The sequence below is a fragment of the Callithrix jacchus genome, chromosome 10, assembly GCF_049354715.1.
Source record: "Callithrix jacchus isolate 240 chromosome 10, calJac240_pri, whole genome shotgun sequence".
Classification (NCBI taxonomy): domain Eukaryota; kingdom Metazoa; phylum Chordata; class Mammalia; order Primates; family Cebidae; genus Callithrix; species Callithrix jacchus.
This window is the reverse complement of record NC_133511.1, coordinates 61,866,300-61,882,092: the sequence shown is the minus strand read 5'-3', so window position 1 is coordinate 61,882,092 and position 15,793 is coordinate 61,866,300. Positions and strand designations below refer to the sequence as shown.

Below are 15,793 nucleotides of genomic sequence, written 5' to 3'. Positions count from 1 at the left end.
CCCCTATTTTGGGTGATGGTTCCCCAACTTTTCTGACCTCAGTGGCTGCCTTAACTATCCTTCCCACCCACTGTTCTTGCAAAAACCCCATGCCAATGATTGAGATGACCAGCTCAGTGCCATCTTTGTATCAGGTGCTAAATACATGTTTTCTTAAGAAGATGATCACTGAGGCCTACCAGAGGTGGCCCGTTCATTCAGCTAGAAACATGGATGCTCTTGACTTTAAAAAAACACTTCAAGAGTTCACAAACACAAGCCCCTTTCCAGAGGATTTTTACAGCAATCCCTCATCTCCATCTTGGGACTGACAGATGAAACCCCAGCTGGCTCTGACTCCTGGTCAACATCAACACTGTTTTTAGTTGATACTCATGTTATACTTATCAGGAGCCCAGGAGTCTCCCTCTGGCAGTCAGATATAAATGAATAGCAGGATTAGTTTGTAATTTGCAGCGAACCCCCCCCAAAAAATAAGCAACACAGAAGAGCAGTGCCGATGATGTTTCTGTTTCTGGAAATCAGTTATAAAGACCAGGCTTGTGCCAACAGAGGAGAGAGAAGCTTGACTACATAGAGGCACTGGGGAGACAAAGCACTGTCTCTAGCCATAGGCTGAGGAAAAGGCACAGGATTTGGAATCAGATCAGTTTGGGTTCCAAGTCTAGTTCTGTAATTTCCTGGTTCTTAAACTTGGGCAAGTTACCTGGTCTCCTGAGCCTCAAACTGTCTTTATGTGCAAAATGGGGGTGTTAACAGCTACCTTGCTGGTATGTTGGGGAAATTAGAAAATAATAAAAAGCTACTTTTAGCATAGTGTAGATGGTCAATAATAATAATTATTTTAAATACCCATGATTGTGTCTCTTCTTGCACTTGGAGATGACTATGTAGTAGATATCTCTTATTAAATCTGAATTCTTCTATCCCCTGGTACTGATACACAATTTCTTTCAAGTCTAGAGCACACTGGAGTTGAATTCAGCGCTTTTGAGAAGCTAATCTGGAGTTCCTGTGCATGGCCTGAACATTTGCTGAGCCCTAAAACTGCATCTCAATATTGGCAACGCCATCCAGGTCTCCGGAAAGTACTTTGATTCAAATGAAGCTCTCTCTGTTTGGCTTGGATGGCCTCGTGCTGGCCATTTTCACTTACAATGAGGCAGAAACTGTGCTAGGGGACTTGGGACAGACTAAACAGTGATGAGAGCACCATCAGGGCCGGAGCACTGCAGACCCCTTTCAAGACGAATGCAAGAGATTTTGAGAAGTCTAGAAAGAAGCTATTTTGCATTTATCAGGTATGTAAGTTTTGGGTTCTTTTGAAAAGCAAAATTTTATTTTACAGATTGGTGATTTATGAATTCCCTATGAAGCCTGGGGCATCATAATCTTTTCCATATCTAGGTCACTGAGGGTTTTAATCTGGCCCTGGGAGGTTTGTCATTATAAATGTCTCTTGTCTTGGACAGTGTCCTTGGGGACTGGCTACCTCGAAAAGGGCCAGGCATCCAGACTGAAGGCTTTCCTTCCTTTGTTTTCTCTCCCTAAATTCAACTAACCTGGTATGATTTTCTCCAACTGTCCTTCCTCCTTAACCCTAAAACTCCTGTTCCATTACATCTTTTCTGAACCAAGGGCAGGTCTCTCAGCCTGTAGCCTGGGTCCTCTTCAAGCCATTCTTCTTGATCTAACCCAAATACCAACCTGCCATTTCAATGCATTCCCTTCTGGGACTCCCTGATTCTTACAGAGAAGTTAGGACTCGCCCTCCCCCAACAAATCCCAGATTTGTGCTGTGCTGCTCCACCCTCCCAGCCTCCCTCCCCTCCCAGATACCCTGCATCTGGCCACAGACCTATCTGTCCCTGCAGCACACCTCAAGGCTGCCTGCACCTGCTGCTCCTGCTCTGCAGTATGCCCTGCCCCTCCCTTTCCTACTCACTCTTCACATATCAGTTTAAATGTTCCTCTGTAAACCTTCCCTTCTCCCTGTGTGTGGAGGTTTGTATCCATTCATTCCTGGATGATAGGACATAAAGCTGTGACTGTTCATTTATGTGTGTGTCTCCAAAACCTGATCATCAATGCTTGAAGGGAAGAGACTGGATTTTATTCATTTTTGTTTTTCCAATGTTCTGCTTTGTGCCTTCTAGCCAATAGTAGTCACTTGTTTTAAGTAGATGGCATGTCTATTTTTAGATTACTTAGGTAGTGTTTGCATTTACATTATTTAGCTCTTCTTTTACTTCTCTTCTGGGGTAGCAGTAAATAGGACAAGTATCCTGTCTATTTTGAAATGTTCCCTGTGACTTCCCCTTGAATGTAGCACAGATATAATCTTCCCAGATGACATCAATTCTGGCTAAATAAAATGCAGTGACCTTAGATCCTACTTTGTAATGCTGGGCAGCCTTGATCTTTCTGCTTTTCTGATGACAGTGCTGAGGTGGGGTGATGTTTCTCATTTATTTGCACGTCACTCATGATAAACTGGTGCTATTTACCTTGGCAGAAAATGGTCCCTGAGGGGGTATGGTGAGGGGGCCCTGTCCACTTATATTAGCCCCCTAAGTTTCCAGCTCATGTGTCCCTGCACTGCTCCAGAGTAGTGTCACTCAGGTGGAGTTTCTCAGATCAGTGAATTCCAGGACAGGGTGGCATTGTCAGGATTACCTCAGAGTCTATAAAAGTTGTGGCTGCATCTTTCAGCCCAAGGACAAATTTGAGGTCTGGTGGTAAGTTAAACATAGGGAAAACAACAACTAGCTTTGAAATTAGAAGGTGTGGGCTCTCATTTGGGTGAGTCACCTAAATAGTTCAAATCGGAGGTCCCTTAGTTGTCAAATGATTAAGTCCCTGCTCGGCTATGCTCACAAGCTTGTTATTAGGATCAAATGAAATTATACATCTCAACAGCCCTTCCTAGTTTGCAGAGCTCTTAGAACACTCTTCAACTCATTTTGTCCTTGTGCCACCTGGCACCGGGAGCTGCACCTGCGTCTGTGATGCCCATCTAGACGCCACCAGGCTGCGGTGCCACCTGTCTGCAGAACAGAGCTGCAGAGATGACTACCACTGATAGGAATGAATCTGTGACCACCTATGGATGCCGATCTGTCTCAGACACTGTGCTAGCACTTGATGTATGCATGACCTCATTTTCTTCACAACTACCATATAATGTAGGTACTTTTCTCCCTTATATTTCAGAAAACTGAGACTGGAAGAGGTGAAGTGACTTGTCTAGGACCACAGATTCTCAAGTGGCAGAGTGAAATTCCAACTGAGTTCTGCTTGACTCAAAAGTCTGCGTTCTTTCTATTTCCTCACCCTGCTGCTCAGGATCTAAAAGCTTCCTCTACCCATATTCACCTGGGAGTACCTGCTCATCTTCTGAGGTTCAGCTCATCTGTACTACCATTCCTGAACCCTCACTTCTTCCCCACTGGTAGAACTGACCACTTCCTTCATTGTGTCTCCCCTAGAGCTTACGAAGTTTGTATTTTTAGTATCTGTGGCACCAATTAAACTTTTCTGTTTGTCTCTTGGATGAAATCTTGAACTACTCAAGGGCAAGGACTGACTACCAGCCTCTGCTGCTCTGCACTGCGATGATGCAGAATAAGTACTCCAGAAATTTCTGCTGAATTTATGAAAGGATATCAGCCTCCCTGGCTGGAGTATACATAGGAAACACTCACTGCTAACAATCTTAGAGTGGTGGTTCTCACACATGGCTACACATCAGAATGGCCTGGAGAGCTTTAACAAAAGGCTTACCAATAATGATTAAAGGGTGTGGGCACCTATACCTTTGAGGTTTCTCCAGGTGACTTGGAGGCATAGCCAGATTTGGGAACCATGGCCTTGAAGCAGTTCTTTTTAAACTTTAATGTGTCACCTGGAGCCTTTGCTAAAATGCACATTTCAGTTCAGTAGTTCTGGGGTGTAGAACTTGAGAGTCTGCATTTCTAACAAGTTCCCAGAGCATGCCAATGTTGCTTCTCTGTTTTTTGAGCAGTAAGGCCTTAGAATACTCTACAAATCGTAAATGTCTCAGGGCATGAGATGGAAGCTACAGCTGAGGCCTCAGGCCTGGTTGTGTGGACAGGGAGCATCTCTAGGAAAGGGACCATGTCTGATTCAATTCTGATGCCCAGTATCCTGAGCAGGGCTGGACACTGAGTAAGATCACAACTTCATTTTCAGTTTGCTGTAGAAGTCTCTGAGGACCCACATTGTTTTCTAGTTCCTCGAACATAACCTTAGTCTCTCTGGAAGTGACATAAAATCAAAAGGCCTTCAGGGTACCATTTCTGAAGTTAATGAGCTGAAGCCAAGCTTCTTTCTACCCTCATTTTGGATGGTGTTGGGAATTTCCCAGTAGGATCTGAGAGCCTAGGAGTCTGTAGAGACATATAGGCTCACTTGCTTCCGAATGAGAATTCTCTTTGTCTCTGAGTAAGGTCTGCCTCATGCAAAGGAGTGTCCTTCAACCACAGAAGGTGGCAGCCCTGGCAGAACTTAATTCCCTGGTTTTCAGAACCAGTGGAAGAGCCTGAGCGCTGGAGCCACACAGTCAAGGGTTCAAATACCAGTTCTGCCATCCATCTGGCTAAGCGACCCTGGTCACATCACTTCATAGCCTTGGTTTTCTTAAGCTGAGAAATGAGGATAATCACATCTATTTCAAAAGATTATTTTGTTACAAAATTTCATGAAGAATATAAATCTCTGAGCATAGTGCCTGTTCCACTAAAAAATAAAATATTCAACAAATGGCAGCTTTTAAGCAAAGCTGGTCACTTCAGAAACTCCTAGAAGATTTGGTGCATAATGGAAACACTAAGTATGTCAAACTTTATTTTGTCCTGTTCAACCTATTTCCTGGGACAGTTAAGGGCTGTGAGTTAATATAGTATGTGTAGCTGGGTTTGATGGACACTTGAGTTCAAATGTACTTGTGAAGAAAAGGCTTCAAACACCTTCTGTGACCCTAGGGAAGAGCTCTGGGAAGAGGCAAAGATGCTTGTTCCCTGAAGGAGTCCATAAAGGAAGACGCCCCGTGGATTATGGGTTTCTGACTGAGCATGCTCGGCATGGCAGGCTGGCACTGAGGTTGGAAAAGCAAAATGCAGAGATGAGTCTGCCCTGGGGAAGCCCAGGCACAGGCTCAAGCTGCCAGCAATGGGGCCAGACATATTACTGGGAGTGGCTGAGAGAGTTAATGGAGGAAGTGGACACAACTGTGTAATTTTTTTAAATCCATCTCCAACATTTATGTCCAGTGATGGGGACACTGAAGCCCAGAGAAAGGAAGAGATTTGCCAATATCCAGGTGGCAGTTAACATCAGAGCTGAACTCAGGCTTTCTGTCTCCTGGTTGCCTTTGGAAAACTGCAAGGCAGAAAGTAATTCCTTTTTTTCCCTTCTACTTTGGTTCATCTTAGAAAGTTATTAGTACCCAAGAAAACAATGAATTGACGAAGGGTTTAAAGTCATACCATGAATATATAAAAAGATCATTGAACATCAGAAACTAAACATTCCCAAACCACAACTCTTTCAGTTTATAGATGATGAGACTGGAAAGCAGGAACTCCCAAGTAACCAGCCCAAGGCCACACAGTGAATGTGCAGCAGGGCTGGACAGTACCTGGCTTCCTGATTCTTCCCTGCTATGTCCCTCTGGGTCATGGCTGCATCCCAGGCAGCCGCCACCACTAACTGAATGTTTCAACATTAAATGCTAGGCTTTAATCCAAGACCTTCATGTGACATGTACTTCTGTGTTTTCTGTACAACTGAAGTTGAAGGCATGGACCACTAGATAGTTCAGTGTCATCCATACAAATCTCATCGAAAATCTCGGATTTCAGTGTTAGGAAAAAAACATTCCCCTTCTGAAGAATGGGTATGTTTTTCCATTTCTGATAACGTAAAGTATGAAAATAATTATGTTTTCTTATTTACACTTGCTGCCAGGAAGCTCAGAGCCTAATCTGATAAATCACATATGTTTCCTCCTTTTTTCTTTTGTTACCAATTTCTATTTGATTTACTTTAATACATGTGTCTTTGGGTGTAAGAGGATTCAATTCCTTTTTGGGAAAGATGGAAGCCTCATCATTATCATATAATAATTTTTGTAATAAATTATAATACTGTTAACTCTATAGTATGTTATCATTATTATTACTACTACTACTATTTCTGGAGCTCCTCCCTGTGCCTGAAAGTACTGAACAGTTTACAAACATCTTCTGTGATCATTAAAACAACACTCCAAGGGAGATTTTATTAACCTTGTGTTAGAAACTAAAGCTTAGAAAGATGAAGGAATTTTTTCAAGACCACATAACTGGGGAGCTTCAGTTTTCTCATCTGTCTACTGGATGTAATCATGAATATCTACTTCACAGAGTGGGCTGGGAATAGAATGCTACAATCCATGTAAAGCACATAACCCTCTATCTGCTACATAGTAAACTCTCTATATGTGTTAATTATTAAATAATTATTATCCTATTTTCTACTTATATAATGAATATTATCTTAAAATAACACATACAATTATTACATGAAAAATGTATCTACTTTTGTCAAAAAAGATAGAATCATTGTTGGATTCTAGGTCTGTCTGACTCTTTCCACCATCCCCAAGACTTTCTTTCATCCCAACTTAGCAGTATCCCCATGCCACTATTATCTGAGCCACATGTGGACAACTGAGAGCCACTTCTGTGGCCATGCAAGCCACAGCTCTTTCTGCCCAGGGTTACTTTTCTAGTCACCACAAGGTATGTGAGGTCAGGGGACTCCAAGGTGACTGTTATTCAGGAGTCAGGTGAATTCTACAGTGACAGGTGACGCTGACAGGTAGAGCTGACAGGTAGACACTTGTCTTGGTGTGCCTGACTAGAACCATTTCTGTTTACTGCATCTTGCTGTGAGTCTACACGACAAGCCTACTCTGGGACAAAATTCTTATTTAAGGATTGATCTCTGCAGTTGGTTCCTGGAGTTCGCTCTCTCCTTGATATCAAGCAAGCCATTTGTGAGGGGTTGCCTGGCATCCCCAAGTTGAGGAACCTTGAGTGCCCCCAGAAGTATACATATGAAATCTGTCTTATTCCAGACTGTTCACCTGATCAAGATGTTCTCAGGACTTCCTTTCATCACCATCAAAGTCACTCAATGCAGTTAGGATGACATCCTCATTTATTCTAAGGATAAGCAGACTGTGGTATTCAAATTACTATTCCAAGGTTCAAATTCTTTCCCATATTACCTTCAGAGTATCAAAGTAACTGCCTCACTTTGCAACAGATCCAAGGAATTCAGGCTCCTGCCACCCATCCCTGCTATTAATGACTTCCTCTCAATGCAACTGATTACTGCCAATCAGTTCCAATCACACAGGATTCTTCTGCCATACAGTCATCTGAAATTGACACGCTTACCACACAGCATGCAACAAGGCAGGGGTGAGGCAGGAAATTCTCCACTGGTTGGCTTACCTATGTCTGAAATCTTTATTTCTGACAGAAGACAGGAGAGCAGGGAATAGAAGAAAGAATGAGGTGTTAGCAGCAGGGTTAGAAGCATTATTAGCGGCCTGAACACTTGACAGCAATGGTACTATACAATACTATAATAAATAAAGACTTAGCAGCTATGACACTGATATATTTTATATTGGATATTACTTGTCAGTGAGTTCACTTACAAGCAGCTACGTATCATAGATGAGGCATGGTTTCACCTGCACTACTACTGCTGACTTTGGGGGAAGAGGACTAGATTGAGACATTCTGCTGCTTTAACAAGGGCTAAGCCAGAGATTGGAATAGTGGATCCTCTTCTCTGTATAGACACATACCCAGAGATACATAGGCTTACTGCTCTGTGTCTCCATATGCACACTTCCCTACGAAGAGTTACCCAAACTTGGTTCGCTTCCCTGGAGCCTCCTCATAATAGGATACAGAATTGGAGATAGATTATAATTAGAAGGAAGGGTATGACTCAGAAACAGGCCTAGGAAAAAAAGACTGGAAGAAAACATATCAAAATGATAATATACTTCTAAACTGATTTTTCTTTTCAAATTTCACTTACACCTCCCTGCCTTATCCACTGTCATGATCTCCCCAACAATTGTGGGAGGGAGGCAGGGAAAATGGGGGCTGTTATTGGAAAGAGGTAAAAATGGAGGTCCAGGGAGGTTCAGTGATTTGGCCAAAGCTGCACAGCTTCTCCGCTGAGGTGGGCTGATTTCCTCGCCCATGGCGCTTCCTATTGTAGTCCACATATGCAGCCAGCTGACACAAATATGCTCAAAGGATCCTTCTTCCTTGACAGATGTCTGTGTCAGTCAGACTCATAACAGACAGAAGAAGGACTGAGAATATTCCACCGGTGGTCCTCTTCTCATTCAGCCGATATCTTATTTCTTGAGTCTACTGTGTGTATGCTTGTCTGGTGCTGTGCATGGGGCCGATACTAACTCTTCTCTTTAGGGCTCATGGCTGTTGGCCCTGCCTTCCTTTCACACGTGCGCTGCAGAGTGAGGTTCTTGCAGCACAGCCTTCCCCTCCAGGGAGGAACTTAACAAGGCATTAAGTCAAAATGGCCTCACTGGGCTAGGTAACCAGGCTTTGGCGAGGCAGAGGTATGTAATGATCTCTGGATTTGGGTCCACCAGTCTAGGAGCTGGACCCCAGGCAGGTTCTTTAAATACCCTAAGCCTCCATCTTCTCATTTACCAAAGGGGGATAATAATAAATACCTTACAGAATTGTTTTGCTTGGCAATAGTAGGAGCCCAGCAAAAGTGAGTTTTCTTTTCCCTTGCCCACTGTGGAGGAAGGCTTTCCAGCTCCAGAGCCTGCCCTGCTCACATGGACCCTGGCCCAGAAGACAGGCGGATTCCATTCCCTAAAAGAATTGGGAGGGAGCTTGGTGCAATTCCTCCTACAAGGGAGTGTAAGGCTCCCTTATCTCTAAAGCACAGCTTTTCCATGACCCCAGAGCACACCCTATGACAGTGTCTTGGTTCCAAAATGATCTAGGTTAGGGAGACATAGAGAAAAATCCAACATATCGGTTCTTTCCCTGAGCTGTAAGTGTGGCTGTGGTTCATCACTCAGGGTCAGGATGGGGAAAGAGCCTGACTCAGCCGCTTCTGTAGTACCTGAGGAGCAGAGAGGCACTGCCTGGTTTTTGGCTGTGGGCCTTATTTCTATATTGGTCAGTCGAAGAAAACTACCCTTGGGCCCAAGGGATCCTCCTACCTCAACTTCCTGAGTAGCTAGGACTATAGGTGGGTGCCACCACACCCGGCTAATTTTTAAAATTATTTTCTGTAGAGATGGGGTCTCACCAGGTTGCACAGGCTGATCTCAAACTCCTGGCCTCAAGTGATCCTTCTGCTTCAGCCTCCCCAAATGCTAGGATTACAGGTATGAGCAACGGCACCTAGCCCCTTGTTTGTATAATAAAGATTCATGTGACTCATTCTAATCTGTTTAGTTTTAGAAAACAGAAAGCTTCAATGGCATCCGAAGAGTTTAATTTTGGGCTGCTAGCAGCCTTCTACGCGACAGATGTACCTTAGATGCTGGGGACATCTCCCTGTCCTTAGTAGCTTGTCTTCACCGCAAGGGGAAGCAGCACCTGCTTGAGCTGGGAGGTTAAATGCCCCAGAGTCTGATAGGTGAGGCTCTGTCCTGTCCCACTTCCCTGGGCTCAGTAGGTAATGCAGCGGGGCCCACAGGATGGCAAAGGGATGTGATTAGGAACTGTGAAGAAAGCATCACCTTACATACCTCAACTCCAGGATGTTGGTGACATTTCCAGAGGGGAAGATCCTACGAATGTAGTTGAAATCACCCACATAGAGGCTCCCATCAGAGCCACAGGTGAGGGCCACTGGGGCCAGGAGCTTGTTGCCATCAGCAAGGCCATTGCAGCTGGGGCAGGAGATGCTTCTCCGGCGCCCATTGCCCATGATGCTTCCGATGACAGGCGGCTGCTGAGACACAAACTGGTTCTCCCCATTCCCTTTGTGCAGGATGCCTGGGACAAGGACAGAACAGAATTGCCTGTGGAGCAGGAAATGGGTATCTTTTCCTGCAGTTGGCCACAGAGTCACCCGGATTTTGCAAGGCATGCAAGATCTCCGTCAACCATTTCCAGGATCGTAGCTCAAGGCTTTGCCTTGCCCCCATAACAGAACCCAGAGTGTCCTAAACAAGTCACTCAGCTTTGGTTCTCTCCACAGCTCTATAAGATAGGCACTACTATTATCCCTACTGTAACAGGGAACTGTCCAGGTAGCTTAAGCAACCTCACCAAGATCACACAGATGATGAGTGGAAGAGCTCCAGCGTCTGGCGCTTAGCCATTCAGTTACACTGCCTGCCTCTCAGGTAGGTTGGCCGTATCTCATGGACCTAGTCCACAGCTCTGTGACAGCATGAATTCTTTATCGCACTTACTTGTTTTTCTCTTTCAATTGGTACCATTTCGAGTGTGGAGACTCTGTCTTTTTCCTTTCTCTATCTCCAATGCTTAGCACAGAATTTGACACAGAGTAGATACCAATGAATGTTTATAGAAATGAATGAGTGAAACTCTTTTCACCAAAGGAGCATCAAGAAGAGATGGGTTTTTACCTGGCTTCGGTGTTAACAGGCTGATTCCAGCTCCCAAAGAGGTCTCTTTACTGCTGTGACTACCCTTGGGCCTGCTTCCCCCTCAACACAATGAGGGCATTGACCTCAATGACTCGAAAGCTTCTTCCCATATCTAGCCTGTTTCTTTTTAGTCCGGATCCTCCATTTCCTCCTGCACACTTCATAGCCTCCAAACTGGATCCTCTGGCCCCTGTCTCACCTCTTCCATAATGAAGTCCGAGTGAGCTGTGCTCTTCCAGATCACCAAAATCTTCTCCCAAACTGCTACCTGTTAGTTTGGTCAAAGCTGTCCTTTGTTCGATAGAGATCTTTAATTTTTATGTACTCTAATCAATCATTTTTTCTACTTTAAAGTTCGTGCTTTGTTAGGTTTGAGGAAATCCTTTCCTGAGATTTTTACAGATATTCTACTAATTTCTTTCTTTTTTAAATTGAGATAGGGTCTCACTCTGTTGCCCAGGCTGGAGTGTAGTGGCACGTTCTTGGTTCACTATAGCCTTGAACTCCTGGGCTCAAGCGATCCTCCCACCTCAGCCTCCTGAGTAGCTGAGACCACAAGTATGTGCCACCACACCTAGCTAATTTTTTTAAAAGATTTATTTTAGTAGACATGGGGTCTCACTATGTTGCCCAGGTTGGTCTCAAACTGCTAGGCCCAATCCTCTTGCCTTGGCTTCCCAAAGTGCTGGGATTACAGGCATGAGCCACAGTACCTAGCCTTTTAAATATTTTACTTCGTTAATTTTAAAGGGTTATCTTCCACATTTAGATGTTTAGGAAAAGTCTCTATTTTGTATACAATGTGGAGGACTTAATTTGTCTCTACATATTGAGCCAATTTTCCCAATACTAAGTTATAAAACACCCTTCCATTCTCCACTGATATATGACACTATCTCTGTCAGGTACCGAGTTCTTATATATGTGGCAAAAACTCCTCCTTGCCCACTGACATCAATCCTATCCATGCTTTCCTTCTTTTGCAGTTACAGAATCCCTGCTATTTAACTGGGCACATGACTGCCTGGAACAGACCATGATCCCTGGCTCCATGGCAGCTACATCCACAGCTAGGTTCTTGCAATGGCATAGAAGTAGAAGTGATATGGGCAGCTGCTGGGAAGTGTCCTTACAATGCAAGGGACTTGCTCTTTGTCCTTCACTTTCTTCCTGCTGGCTGGAAAGAGGATGTGAAGGCTGGGCCTGAAGTGATCACCTTGGATCATGACTTTGGAGATGAAAGCCAGAGTGGAGCACAGAGAGAGTGGAGCCTGGGTCTCTGACACTGCAGCCCTGGCTTCTCTACTTCCAGATTTGCAGAGTAAAAAGTGAGGTGAATGAGAAGCAAACTAACTTTTTTCCAACTCTGTTATTTTGGCTTTTCTGAAACCTGGGGCCTAAACTAGTTTTAATTCCTCCTCCCATGTCAGTTTCTGAATACGTTCTATTGCATGGAATCAATTTATCTGTTCCTGTGCCAGCACCACATAGTTTTAGATACTATGGTTTTTCTAACGTGGCTTAATAGCTGGTGAGTCTCTCTTTTTTGTTCTTGTTTTAAAGGCTGCATTAGCTATTTACAAATCTGTATTCTGTCATAAATTTTAGAATTAGTTTGTCAATTCCCCCCAACACATGCTGTGGCTTTGATGGGCATTTGCTGCCTTTTAAGATCAGGCAGGTGACAGCTGACATCAGGACTATATTTAGTTGTCCCATCCTGGCTCATGGTCAGAGTCAGTCATCTATAATACAGATCTGATAGTACCACTCGCATGCTTTAGACCTTGTAGAGGCTTGACATTTGTTTTGGATGATGCTGAAAGTCCTAATCTTCATACTCTGGACTCTAGCTGCTCATACCCAAGCTTTGTCTTTTGCTATTCTCTTCATGTCTTCCTCTACTTAAATCACAACGAACCTCTCTCTCGTAACTCTTCTTTTAGGCTTCAGTACTATGACACATATTGTGCCCTCTGCCTAGAATGTTCTCCCTACTTGATGCACAGGGCTAATTCTATAGACCTTCTGAGACTCAGTTCAGGAATTCTTGCCAAAGGACATCTTTATGAACCAAGACACTGGGTGAGGTGCTCCTCTTCCGCCTGTAAATCACCCTGTGCCTCCCTCTGTGATGTCAGGGTATATGGCACAGCACTGAAACTACCTGGCGAGTATTCGTGTCTCACAGGCATAATAAAGTCTTGAGGCCTTTCATTTCTGCATCCCCAGTGCCTAGCATAGTGAAAGCCTCTGAGGAGACATACAAGCAATATTTGTTGAATGAGCTCTCTGATCACATAGGAGCCTGTGGGATTCAAGCGTAAATTTTTTGTTTGGCAGGGCCCAAGGGATACGAGACAAGATCCCAACCTAGCCTGGTTCAAGTAATTCTATGAATCCACTTACCACTTTGAATGTTGAGGGCATGATGTTTGTCTAGGCTCCATCCTCCAAGCTTGGATGCGTCAATTTCATAGCCCTGCAGCACTGCTGTTCTTTTTTCCCACAGGATCAGATCTGGGCAGGATTCATATTCATAACCCACGGAAACTGTAGGTGACAAAAGCAGCAAAAACATAAGTGAGCAAAGTCTACTCTTTGGCCTTTAGAACTGTAGGCAAGGTCCCTGGCTTATCTTTTGTAGAAGAGGAAAAAAGGATCATATTTCTAAGTGGCAACCAGAACTATGTGAAATAGTTGCTAAGCCTTAATAATTTTTTATTTTAGAAGAGCAATTTCATGTTTGGTGAAAAGTTAAAACAAATGTATCAATGACTTTAAAAGGATCTAGGTGAATCACTTCCAGGGAAATAATCTTTAGTATGTGATAGGGTTTGGATCTATGTTCCCCACCCAAATCTCATGTTGGATAGTAATCCCCAGTGTTGGAGGTGGGGCCTGGTGAGAGGTGACTGGATTATGGGGTGGATTCTCATGAATGGTTTTGCACCATCCTCTTGGTGCTGTTCTCATGATGGTGAGTGAGTTCTCACGAGATCTGGTTGTTTAAAAGTATGCAGCACCTCCTCCCACCACTCCAGGTCCTGCTCCTGTCATGGAAGATGCCTGCTCTCTCTTTGCCTACTGCCATGAGAAAAAGCTCCCTGAGGCCTCCTGAGAAGCAGATGCTGCCAGGCTTCCTGTACAGCCTGCAGAACCATGAACCAATTAAACCTCTTTTCTTAGAGATTACCCAGTCTCAGGTATTGATAACAATATGAGAACAGATGAATATAGTATGGAAAATACTTTGTGCACAAAAGCCTTCAACGCAGCATTATTTATAATATTGGAAACTTAAAAGTCATCTAAAGGTTCAAGAGGGGTGAGGGGGTAGGCAAAACCAAGTACATCCACTCTAGGAATACTATGAAGCCACTGTAAGTTACAGTGAAGAAGATTACATGGGACAAGGGAAATGCTTATGGAGTAATGCTTGATTGAAAAGACTGGTTGTACATGGTAATCTGCATTAAAATAAATTGCACATGAAAAAAGAAAACTAGTTGTATTTGTTTATAGGATCACATATAACTTTTTTCTATTTTTGTCCATTTTTCAAATTTTTATTAATGACTATGGTGTTTTTTTACTTAAAAAAAAAATAAGAATTTATAATGAATATAGAAATGGAACTTAGTTGGGGTACTTTTAAAGCTGGAAGTTGCTTTGAGGTTTCAAGGCTTAGAAATCCCCCGGATTTACTTTGTCTCACAAATCCATGCCCCCTTAGAAGGTCACTGGGATGAAGGCTAAACATGGCAGCCTCCCTGCCCCTGGCTGTGTAAAAAGTTCTGTAACTGGACAATGGAAAGGAACAGCAGAGACAGGAAGGCTATTTCTTCCAAGCATCCTCCTGGGCAGGCACTATTTTCCAGTGGGCAATATCCTACTACACGTTCAAGACAGGAATTAACAACTGAGCAGCTCCTTGAAGTTTCTTGTAGATGCTATGAAAGATTGCCGACCATTTATGGCAAGAGGGGAATGGGCTGGAAGATGTCCCTGGGACTCTTAAGCAGCCACTGTGCCTTCTACTGGTCACTTGTGATCTCAGGAAAGTGGCCCCAATCCAGTCACCTCCCTTCTTAACTGACTGGTGGGCACTAGAAGTGCTCATTTTACCTGAAGAGGTTATAAGGCCTCATTTTGAAAAAGATGACAGAAGTGGCTTGATCTACAGCAGGGTTCATGAACAGTGAGAGACTGTACCTTTGCTCCCACTGTGCCCTTATGAGGTAGGATGGGATGCAAACCCATACGAAAGGTCTGGGATAAATCCAGCTCTATTCTTTCCTAGCTGTGCATCACTGGGAAGTCATCTTACTTCTCTGGGCCTCAGTTTCTTCATGCAGAATTTGGGGGTGACAATTTTTGACTCACAGAGTATAGGTTTAACTGAGATACTAAACGCACAGGGGAGCATATTGCCCATGGCAGGTGCTCAAGCAACATTCTCTTATTTCCTTCCCACCTCCCTCGTCTTCTTTCTTCCCTCTCTCTCCCTCCCTCCCTTCATTGCTTCTCCTTACTCTCTTCCTTCCTTCTTCCCTGCTCCATCCCTCCTTCTCTTCCCCTTCCTTCTTTTTCTTCCTCCCCCACTTCCTTCCTTTCTAAATAACATTATTTCTCTGCTTCCTTATTCTGCCTTTGCTGAATCTCTGCTTTTGCTGAACCTAAGGGAATGAAATTTGAGTGGGGTTCAAGACAAGAAGGGATTTGCTGGGTGGTTAATCTTAAGTGCTTGGTAGATCAGCTCTTCAGGGTTAGGCCTGCTAAGAGTCCAGCTCTGAGCCCTTCCTTGGACCTCCTCTAATCTGGAAGCAGAAAAGCATCCAGCCAGCCCCTGGGAGCCCAAGGGCCAAGTGAGGCTGGGACTCCAGGTGAGGCTACAGCCAACTTCTGTTTCATCTTACAAAGAGACGGCAATAGCAACAACAAAGAGATGACCTCTCTGACTGGGTAAAGAGGCCCAAAAGTATTTCTGATGAAGAAAGAATCTTAGTTCCTGCAGCTCAAAAGAAAGAAAGAAAGAAAGAAAGAAACCATTTTTTTTCAGCTCTCCTATTTTAATGGGTAAGTTCCCAC

The 15,793-nt window shown here is 43.9% G+C and overlaps 1 protein-coding gene and 1 long non-coding RNA gene across 28 annotated transcripts in view; one reads left to right on the top strand and one right to left on the bottom strand.

Annotated features, from left to right (window-relative positions):
- The window catches only part of TENM4 (teneurin transmembrane protein 4), a 3,204,727-nt gene that overhangs the window by 51,734 nt on the left and 3,137,200 nt on the right, over positions 1-15,793 (bottom strand). For 22 of the 27 annotated variants that reach the window (XM_078340117.1, XM_078340116.1, XM_078340121.1 and 19 more), the window contains 3 exons: positions 13,112-13,255; positions 9,833-10,082; positions 7,524-7,544 (listed from right to left, as the gene is read on the bottom strand). In XM_078340117.1, coding sequence (XP_078196243.1) covers positions 7,524-7,544; positions 9,833-10,082; positions 13,112-13,255 — 415 coding nt within the window. The remainder of the gene's footprint in view (positions 1-7,523; positions 7,545-9,832; positions 10,083-13,111; positions 13,256-15,793) is intronic. The other 5 variants (XM_054241401.2, XM_054241403.2, XM_078340123.1 and 2 more) reach the window with 1 other exon arrangement.
- Positions 1,151-6,177, top strand: LOC144578098 (uncharacterized). The gene is made up of 2 exons (XR_013523212.1): positions 1,151-1,301; positions 3,214-6,177. It is a non-coding gene; the product is annotated as an uncharacterized LOC144578098 (long non-coding RNA).